An 11,230-nucleotide genomic window follows, 5' to 3' on the forward strand; every position below is an offset into this window, starting at 1 on the left:
GACGAGGCATCAGACAATAAATGAAAAACTATTCAGAAAACAGACAAATGGTGGAAAAATTGAAAATGAATCATCAAATCATATAAGATCAAATCGAAACCAAATCGTATAAGAATGTAAAAACTCAAGAGTCAATAAAAAGGGAAAGCAAATCACTTAAATTGTTTCCAGCAAAAAAAAATCTGAAAGAATTCACAGATAAATAAAGAATCCAAGCTTTCTCTGTGTCACCAATTGTTCATTGCTTAAGCATTTACTGGAAGATTAAAGTTTTATTTTTAAATTTCTCTATTATTTGCTCAGCGGATGTAATTCCTCTAGGTGTATGTTAATTCAATAATTCAAATAATAATGAATAATCACTACATTGCTTATTTAATTTGAGTGCATACGTGATTTCATTCATTCATGCAGCACTGAACTCGATAGTTCTGACTAAATATGGCTGTACTGTTTTTGACTTGTACTTGTGCCTGCAGTAAATTTCCCAGAAGGCAGTATCATATATCATAATTCGCTTATTCAAAGCATAAGAGCAGTATCATATATCATAATTCGCTTCAAAAATCCGTGAAGAATATTTTTCAGGAAGTGGACGTTAGAATAAACAAACAAAATAACACAAATAAAAATCTCTTGTAAATATTTACTTCCCTGATGGATAATAACGTAATTCCTGTTCAAATACAAACTTCTTCGAAATTAGCAGTTACATTTTAACAACATATATCATATAAAATTAATTATGCAGAACAAAAAATATTGAAAATTATATTTGCTAGAATAATTTACTTTATATGTATAACATATTAGACATCTAGCTAGTTGCCGACAAACTCATAATAACAAATATAGAATTTAAGATAGTTTTATAATACAAAATCTATACTACAATTAAAACTAAATATCACAAGTTATTTAATAAGTACTGGTAGATCTTCAAAACACACAATCATTTATGTGAATACACAACTACTTCTGAAAAAGTTCAGCAATCTTCCAGACTACGCAAGTACCTATACCTACGAAAATTAAATATTTTCCACTTTTATTTTGGTCTAACTAAGTTCAATACGCCTATGTATGTACATCGTAAAACTAATTAAGTAGAATGTTGTTTAAAAATTCCCCAGCACCCTTCAGTTAAGCTGCTGGAGTGGTGGTTATAACATTATTCTCCTTACGTTTCTTTAAACATTTCTTATACAAAACGATTTCTGTGGTCCAGCTTATGACCACACAAATTAGGATAACGTCCAGTAAATGTATACACGTGTCATAGTCAAAAGCATCTTTCAACATACCTGAAGGAGAAAAATACAAAAATATTTACATTTTATTTCTTGAAAATTGTCTAATAAATATTTAAAAAATGGTCAAGTCTTATTGAGATATATAGTTAAAAGCAAGCTCGCAGTAAGCTTTTTGCCTGGACTCGATTTTAATTTGCTAATAGATGTTTACATCGATTTTACTAATTCATTTGAACAAATAGGACAAAGTAAATTATTCAATATTCACATAATTAAATTACTTTATTTTGATCTATCGTTTCGAAAATAATAAATTTTAGGATTTGGCAACTAAAATGTCTAAAAAGTAAACCCTTACAAAAAAGGTTTTTTTCTATAAAATTAATTTTAATCTGGAATGATTTAAACTACTATAATAACGAATACATTAATTAAAGAAAATGAAACTGACTCAAATACGAAACTAGGACCTATTTATTAGACACAACTGATGACTAAACTTACCTAAGGGTTCTCCAACAGACATAACAAAGAAACCTTTCACCAACATATTTAGACCGACAGCTGAAGGGAGCTCATGCTTGGGAATATACTCAGAAATCACCAAATTCTGGTTAATGACTGTGATGCTCCGAATATATCCAACAACGACTGATAACACCAGCATCATGTTGTAGGAAGTCAGTGAAACTAACACTGCAAATACAATGAAATGTTAAAACAATAAAAATTTAATTCAAGTATCAAATAATTAATGTAAATATACAAGGTGATTTAAATTGGCGTCATTCCTCAAACGACGAGATATACAAGGTGACCATGTTATGATTGTAGATTTTTAATATTATTAATTTTTAGTGCTTTGTGTGATAATATAGTTCTTGTTTCCATAGCCTACGACACATTTTTTATCTTCTTTTGAAGTTTTACGGCAACAGAAGGAGAAAAACATACAAACAATTATATCGTTAAATTCAGATTTTAATAGGCCCACAGCCAACTATGATTACCATTCAAAAAACCATAAGTTTATTTTTTATCGTTTATCGTAAATCAAGTTGACTTTAAAAACGAGTTCTAGTTTATTGGATTCAACGCAAAAAGTTGTACTAAGGGCAGTTTTAACTTTTTTTCTAAGTTAAGCAGTTTACGTAATATGTGATAATTAAAAAAGTGTTGATTTCTTGTATTTTCATGATATTTCAGGAATCAAGTCGGGTACCTAAATTTTGAAAACTGTAATGAATAGGCAATCGAATTCTGCCCAATTTTGCCCATTTAACGGATTCTCTATCTTAAAAATGTAGAAGTTACCCATACAAAGATTCAGAAAATAGCCACCCTGTATATGCACAAAACCGTCTCAAATCGAATAAAAATTACGATTTTTTGCTCAAAAGTTACGTAGCTTTTTTTGTTGGCGGGAAAACACACATTTTCGTCTCATGGACCAGTCTGGTAAAAAAAGTGGAATTTTCGAATCGAAAAGAGGCGACGAGATGTATATGCACAAAACCGTCTCTAATCGAATAAAAATTCCGATTTAGAGCTAAAAAGTTTCTTTGCTTTTTTCGTTGTCGAGAAAACACACATTTTCGTTTCGTGTAACAATCTGGTAAAAAAATTAAATTTCCGAAACGAAAGAAAGTGATCAGCTCTGTAAGCACAAAACCGTCTCAGATTCATTAAAAATTACGATGTTGAGCTGAATAGTTACTTTGCTCTTTTCGTTGGCGATAAAACACACATTTATACATAATGTTAGTTATGGGGGAATGCCACAGTAACATAGCAAAAACTGTAAGAACGCTAGACACTGAACTATTGGATCCAAGAATTGCGCAGATAGTGAACGATATGGATGTCCGGATTCCAGACCTAGAGACGACAACAACTGACTCTTTTCCAAGCACCGGACAATTGTGCCTATAACTGCCTCAAAGAAGGGCTTCATTCCTAACATGTATGTAAGATACACAATATCAGGAACGCATTAAATATCTGGCCTACTCAACACTGGTACAAATTGAGCACAAGTTTTTTGCACTTTTTTTACTATTTAGTTTTGGCAAGACAGAAAAAATATATATTTTTTCTGTCCTCCCAAAACAGCCTCATAGGAACGACGCCCACTTTGTATCATTCCGTATAGAAGGGAAGATATGTTTCAGCTCGTTTAACAGATCTATTCGATTTACAAACCTTTTGAAATTATTAACAGAACTAAAAAAGCTAAATCTGAATCTTTTACGCAAAATTTCCATTGGTATGTTTCTTTTGTATGATATTTTAACTAGTAGAAACTTGAGTACAATACAATGTGCTAGTTTAACTTAATAAAGATGATCAGTCAAATAAATATATACGTATACTCACGTGAACGACTTATTGCAAGTAAAATAGCACCGATCATAAATTGTGATCGATTTCCTAATTTCAACTTTCTGAAAATCTCCGAAGTAGTCATTCGGCCAGCAATATCAGCAGCTGATAAAGCAGTCATGCAAGTTGTGGTTTGCCACATATCAAATTTAACTTCGTCTTGCAAAAACATTGGTAAGAAAGTACTGAAGCTAATCGAACTCACATATCCCAGTCCAAGCCCAAGCGACATATGCACAAATCTGAAGTCTTTTAAAAGATGTAAGTCCCAAGTTGTGACAACCTTTCTTAAGCAGGATGTACGCTTTTGCAGCATACTTTCTAAAATGTGAAAAAATATATTTGAATTTTGTTATATTATAAATATATATAACGGTGTTTTATTGCTTGTATGGTTAATGACACTTACCTTTAGATACAATAATAAATGGGGTTTTAGTCTTAGGGTCGCTTTCTGCCACGACTATAGCTCTGACTTGTCCGGATAACAGAGATTCAGATTCGGAGGTATTGTTGTCAAGTTTCTTTATATCTGGCTTGTTCACATTTGCATTACTATTCAGATCGTATTTTCCCTGTTCCACCTCATGTGGATCGTTAGCCTTTGCACAACAGAACATGGGCTAAAATTTATAAAACAATTTATTAATGTTATTAGATTAATTTAACTACTTATTAGTACCAGTTGAAGTAGTCAGAAAATATGATTCATGATTTACACTGCACAAATTAAATGTTCTAAAACAAAAAGTACTAGGATTAAATTACTATTGTCGAAATAATGAAACTCATAATCTCTTTTATAAGATTAAGAAGCCTAAAAGCTTTTAAGTTAATTACCACCTTCGGTTCTCGAAATCAGTTACGGAAAGTTTAAATGCTGTGTATTAAGAAACATCTTTTTTTTTATAAATCCCGTTTTATATAAATAAATTAATTGAAAAGGAAGCTATAAAAACTTCAATATGGCACTGATAGTTGATGAAATAAATATACATATATCACTTTATTTAGAACCAACCTTAAACAAAAAAGCTCCAACCATTCCAGTACAACTAATGCACCCTAAAATTAGTGTGGTGCCGTGAAATTGATAGTTTTTCAGCAGAAGTCCCACAAAAATTGGCATTATCATCTGTCCAGTACTGGTTCCAGCCATTGAGAGTCCAACTGCAGTGCTCTTTCTTTGGGTGAAGAACTCGCTTATCGCTAAGAAGGTCGACGACGCTACCAATCCTAGACCCAACCCTAGAACAAACGGTTTCTTCAACTTTTTTGTCATAAGTTGACAAAACATTAGGTGAAACAGATATGGAAAGAACATTTTTTAGCTCCCATAACGTGACAATGGCAATCTAATCATTGAACCGAACTGAAAACCATTAATTAGTGAACATTCGGAAAGTTTTTGTTAATTCATTCAAATCATTTATGACAGCAACTTTAGCATGAACGAGGGAAAAATGTTATTAACCAGCCTAATTTTGCTTATGTGCAAATTTAAAAAATGCATTTGATAGTTTTCCGGGGGTAACTATGTTATTCGATAATTATGCATCTCATGAAAACCATATACATAGTTATTATATTACTACAAACTACATGATAATATGATATTTCATTGTAAATAAATGGACAATTACTGCTTGTTGTTAGTATTTAATAATTGTTTAATACGTATAAATTGTAATAATGCTTCTGTAGAACTCGAAATCGACATAATTAACAAACTAGACTCTAATTCTAATTAGCAAATCAGAGTAACTTAGAAATTTAATGGTATGTTTGTCAAGATAATGATGGGATGTGTAGCGAGTTTCTTGTAGCCAGTTCTGAAAGTAGTTTATGTTGTTCTCATGAAAAAAAATGAATATGTGATATTATAACGTTAGTCAGGAAAACCCGTTTTACATAATGGAAATATTTCCCTTTTAAATCGTTACGCAATATCTATTAAATGTAGGTATTGTTTTAAATATAGCAAGCATACACAAGGTGTCCACCGAGGTCTTCTCGAATACCTCGTGTATGAATGATATGATCAATGTTCAGCAAATATTATTTTTATTCATGAATAACCCATGTGTGCCTTATAATTCAAGTCAAATTGCTAAATCACCAAGCCACCACTAAATCATGCTAATTGCTAAATCACCAAGTCGTCTGGTTGCAAAAATGTTGTGCACTATTTAGCAAATGTGCACTATTTAGCAAATATTCATAGTCGGACATTTCATGCACACTTGAAGATTCGGGAAAAGTGAACTGAATTATTTTATTAATATCAACTAAAAACAATTATACAGAGTTTATGTATGGAAACGGTGGATCATTTCTTCAACTAAGAGAGCTAGACCAAAATGAATAATGCAAAAATTCAAATGTTCTTTCCAGTCTATTTACAGAAAAATTTAATATACAGGATTAGTCAAAAAGCTACGGCAAAGCGAACCTTCCTTCTTTTTCTTAAATGGAACATTCCATATCTGTGAGTCAACAATTGAATTCACCTCGATATTCTAAACAAAATTGTAATTTCATGTATGCTTAATATTAACCGTTCTGATGGTATCGGGTTGTTAAAATATTTTTTTCTATAATTTGCTAAATTACTACATTTAGAATTTTAAATCTTGAACAAATAGAAATGCTGAAAGAAGAAGAGACAAAATTGAGTGTCATGTGAAAGTGATATTTTATTTAAAAAAAAAATGCCTCTTGACATTAATGAAGTCGGTGGACCAACGTTTCTAATAAATTTAGAAGTAGGTATATTCAGAGGAATACCAGCAGTTTCTTGACTTATTTTATCTTCGTCTTCAATATTTTGTGGCCTATTTTTGTAAGCTACATTTTTAATACGACCACATAGAAAAAAGTAGAGTCAAATCGGGAGACTGAGCTGGTCATGCAATTATCCCCTGCGACCAATTCATTGCCATTGACTCAGAAAATGTTTAATGGAGATGTGCTCGTACTTCCCGTCCCAAATCGCATATTCTATCATCAATATTTCAATACGCTCAGTTTCACTTAAACGTGCCATTTTAAAGCTCAGATAATTTTTATAAAATAATTTTTTAACATTCTTATCAATTAAAGGTTAACTGTTTAGAACAAAAGAATGACTCGGCGTTGTTATAGTGTCCTAAATTTGCTCAGACAACTGCATGAACAGTGTTCTTATATTGTTAAATTTCAATATATTAGGTGTTAGACGATTTTTGTTTAGAACATGGAGGAGAATTCAATTATTGAATAAAATACAAGCTGTTCCATTAGCAAAAGTAACATTGCGGGGCTGTGCCTTTTTGACTGATCCTATATACACATTTTTTCTTCATGTAACTAAACTGGAAGTAACCTTGCATCCCTTGTATTAATCGTAAAGTTTAATTGTTTCTGCAACTTTGAAACGCTATTATTCGGAAACTTCTGGACTACAATAAATCATGGGTTTTCACAATACCCTAGCCTACAAATATCCAGTATATGAAAGCCAAATAGCAATGAAGTGATGGTCCATATGTCCCACTTAGGATAGTTGGACCAATATTTAGTAGGACAGACGGACCAGCATTTACTTTTGCTTACTTTTCTAATTTCAGTATTTTAATCAAGATGCGTACTGTGTACATTCGGAAAATTACCAGAAGAGAAGAAGAGGCCAGTGGTTAGAAAAACTTAGAAAAACCTGAAAAATGCTGGATTAGCAATAGACAATAACTAAATGTAAATCAACCAAGCTGCTCAAACTTTTGGGATTTCCAAATCCACTCTGAAGAGGCGCGTAAAAACCCGTTACTTGAAAAAGCACTGCAAGTAACGCAAAGTAGTAGTAACGTCAAGCACTCTTTTAGGCCCTGGACCATTACTCGGCGAATAAAGTGAAATTAAACTAGTCTAATGTATGTGGTATATTATCATGTTAAAATTTGATTTTTGTTATGTTGAAAAAAAAAGTTTTATGTATTTTCTTAGAAATAAATATATTTTATTATCCAAACTAGTCATTTTTTGAATTATTTTAAATTGCATTTTTCAGCAAATAGTAATTAACCATAGTGGACCATCTATTCTACCACTCCTGGTCCATTTACCTCCTACCGGTGGGGGAGATTGGCGAAATGTTATTTAAATAAATTTTGCATCATCGCCGCCGGTTTAAGAGAGAAATACTCGGCAAACTTTAAACATACTTCTTTTTCAAGTAATTCCATCAATTTCAGTTGATAATATGAAACCTAAAGTTCGTAAAGAAAATATGAAAAAGTGATCCAACTCTCCCTGCTTTACCCTATTAAGGGTGGGTTAAAGTTTTCAAATTGACACCCCGTATGTATATTTTATAGCTTTGACTTTATCAGGTAATAAATGCAGGCTCATATGTTCCTCATTACAATTTTTTTGCTTTATTAAAAAACAGAATAATTTATTTATATTTCAGAATAATGGAGTTTGAACCATTTGTAACATTTTAATTAATTGGCGTAAATATTTAATAAGTTCATGTTTCAAAATAGATAAACCACTTATCTAATATTAAACATTAAAATATTATCAATATCTGTCAACATATTAAATAAAATTGTAGTATATTAAAATAAAGGGGTTGAAAATGTAGCCAGGTTAATGTTGAATTTTCTAAATAATACGTAAAGCCATAGCAAACAATTAGTAAATGTATAATCATTGCGAACGCAGGACTAATTGCAATAATTGCATAGTAAAATATAAAATAGAACAACACCAATGTTTTACACAAAATTTTTCATTTTAAATATCTTATACCTAAGTATAATAGTATACATAATATTCAACATTCTTGTATATTCAAAATATACAGGGTCGAGGCTCCGATCCTAGAGGAAAGGAGAAGAATTCTTCTAAAAATTCCCGAGACACGTTAATGTTTTAAATTTATTTACCTACATTTTGCAAACAAGATTTAAACAATAACCCCACAGGAGCACATTATCTGACAATAACACAAAAAAAGTAAATCAAAAAATTTCTTTAAAATTTCGATTTTTGGTTTTTTATTTAATTGAAGCAATTTCGTGCCGAAACTACGCAATAAATATTTTGAGTAGTTGCTGCGTTCAAAATAAATTAATTAGCTATAAATTTACGTTATAATATTAAACAACCCAAACGTGGACGGATCTCGAAAGTTTTTAGAAAAGTTATTCATCGGACCGCCAGCGAAAATTATACATAGAATTATAGATGTAAGCTTTTTTGAAAATTATTGAATGACCGCTTATTAATACATTTTTTACCCTATAGCATTAGTATTAATGAGTAAAATAATCCAGAATACATATTTATTTAAATGTACAACTTAAGACAACTTTGTACTCACCAGTAAAAAAGCCATAGCTTATGACTATATGCCATATTGTAGAAGCGAAGCTGGATAAGATCATTCCAAGTCCTACACTTAATACACCAAGTATTGTAATAGTCCGAACACTAATACCACGCTTCATCATTGGTCCCACTAATAGTCCAGAAAAGTTCGTAACACAAACACTCACTGCCATAACTAATGTGATTCCAGTCGCATGTCCTCCGGCCATGTCTTTTAAGGTTTCCCCAAAAATCAAACCAAATACGGAAAATAACGCTTGATTCACCATCTGAAAAAAAAATATAGTATTAACTAATTTTATTTGACCAGACCAAACACCAAATATACTCGCACATGAGTAGGAAATTATGAAGAGCTACTATTTATTTTTTATTTTTATACTAACTGAAGTATACTTCAATATATTTTTATTGAAACGTAACGTTAAAGGAAAATAAATTATTCCGTATAACAATAAAAATATTTCAAACAAAATTTGTATAACATTCATCCAAAGCCCGTAAATAAAAAAACTAAACGATCAGAGCAAGTTATTAAGCGTCAATTTGACATTTCCGATAAAGATGAAAATAACTGCAACTGGACTAAAGTAAAGACGTATTTCCGAAAGTAAGACTACATATGTAGTTCAAAATGCCATTAGCCGTTATTGTACAATTAATGGAAAAATCTTCATTTTTAATCTTTAAAATTGAAACAATTTTAACGATTTTGAACAACCATCATCAGTCATATAATTTTACTGAAGCTACAATATATGATTGATGAATGTTAACGATTTTGGAAAGTTATTTTATCGGGGTGAAGCTTGACCACTGATGATGCAACTTATGAAGAAAAAAATGAGAAAATTTTATAATTGAAGATTCAAAAGCATTCCATAGATAGAACTTTTAATTATATAATCAAAGAAGTTTAATATGAACAATCAAAAATAATCGTTGAAACTATTGTTGTTATGGATTGTAATTATTGAGAAGTAAATGATCAAAGGTGTATTAGATTGTCAAAAATGTGCAAATCTTTATTTTTCATTTCCTTAATATAGTAGGTAATAATAGCAAGTTTCAAATAGAGACTGGTTGGACCCACCATGCTTTTTTCCGTTTGATGCTGCAACCGTCAATTATAGAATACAGTGTTTTGAAATAGTTTCAAATGATCAACGATAAGAAAAAGAAGCATTTTTGAACCTGAGGAAGGAAAATTTCTGGAACCACACTTATAAATCGGAAATTTTCAGTTTTGAAACGTAACCATCTGATGTCAAAACCATGAGACAAAGAAGAACTAATTTAAGCGTTCCATCAACGGGTTCTTTATCACCCAAGCGTGATTTGCACAAAATTGAATAATCAGCATGTTTACGCAAATCAAAATCCTAACAACGCAAATGTGGAACATTTGTAGTTAACGGAAAGTTAATTACTCGAAGAAAAGTTACTTCACTCGATTGCCACTAAAGGTTGAAACTTGTGTGGGCCAGATAAATAATTTTTAAAAGCTAGAAAATATGGGTTGTGATGTTTTGTCTTTTAGACCCTTAACATCTTCAAAATAAAACTGTGACTATTATGTAGCGAATTAACATAAGTGATTTAGAGCTAGCAAAATTTTTAATGAATCTAGATAGGTATTCTATACGATAATAAAACAATTGTTATAACTAGTTTTTGTTATAATGGGGTGATTATTAATCATTATTTATATAAAAGTGCTCTGTATCTCTTTATGGAACTTCTCAGCCATCTGAATTGACCGGATATTATCAAAGTCACCAATATGTTTTAAATAATTTAGTTGTTGTTTTAGACAATTATTATTCGATGCTCAAAAACATACTGATTAAAGTCACTTGACTACTCGATTAGTTGCTATCTCGGTATTTATCACGAGACCCGCAATTAGAAAACGTGGTTTCTTTATTAAACATGTCAGAGTTGACTCAAGAAAACAGCAGTAGAATATTTATCAAAAGCATGTGAGAAATGTTGCTAAAACAGCTTATTTAGAGTAGTTGATGTCTAATTATAATATGAATTGGTGATAAGAAATTGAAATGTGCTCCGTATAAAAATAACGTGGTCTTTGAATGCGATCACGTGCAGAAGCAATTTGATTTGACTTATCAATTATATATAATTGGAAGTATATAATAATCATTCACTGGAAAAAAATATATCTAAATATCGTTCACAACAATATTAAAGCATCAAAATGT

At 30.9% G+C, this 11,230-nt stretch overlaps 1 protein-coding gene across 1 annotated transcript in view; it reads right to left on the reverse strand.

Annotated features, from left to right (window-relative positions):
• Positions 1–632: 632 nt before the first annotated feature.
• Positions 633–11,230, reverse strand: part of LOC109541555 (monocarboxylate transporter 12) — a gene marked incomplete in the record, with an annotated part of 11,692 nt that continues 1,094 nt past the window's right edge. Inside the window, 6 exon segments of the mRNA XM_048662589.1 lie at positions 633–1,304; positions 1,758–1,949; positions 3,630–3,956; positions 4,045–4,258; positions 4,657–4,883; positions 9,001–9,277. Of these exon segments, the coding sequence (XP_048518546.1) occupies positions 1,144–1,304; positions 1,758–1,949; positions 3,630–3,956; positions 4,045–4,258; positions 4,657–4,883; positions 9,001–9,277 (1,398 nt within the window).

This window comes from Dendroctonus ponderosae, unplaced genomic scaffold (assembly GCF_020466585.1).
Source record: "Dendroctonus ponderosae isolate FM_Combo_2020 unplaced genomic scaffold, Dpon_F_20191213v2 Dpon_F_20191213_1, whole genome shotgun sequence".
Taxonomy (NCBI): domain Eukaryota; kingdom Metazoa; phylum Arthropoda; class Insecta; order Coleoptera; family Curculionidae; genus Dendroctonus; species Dendroctonus ponderosae.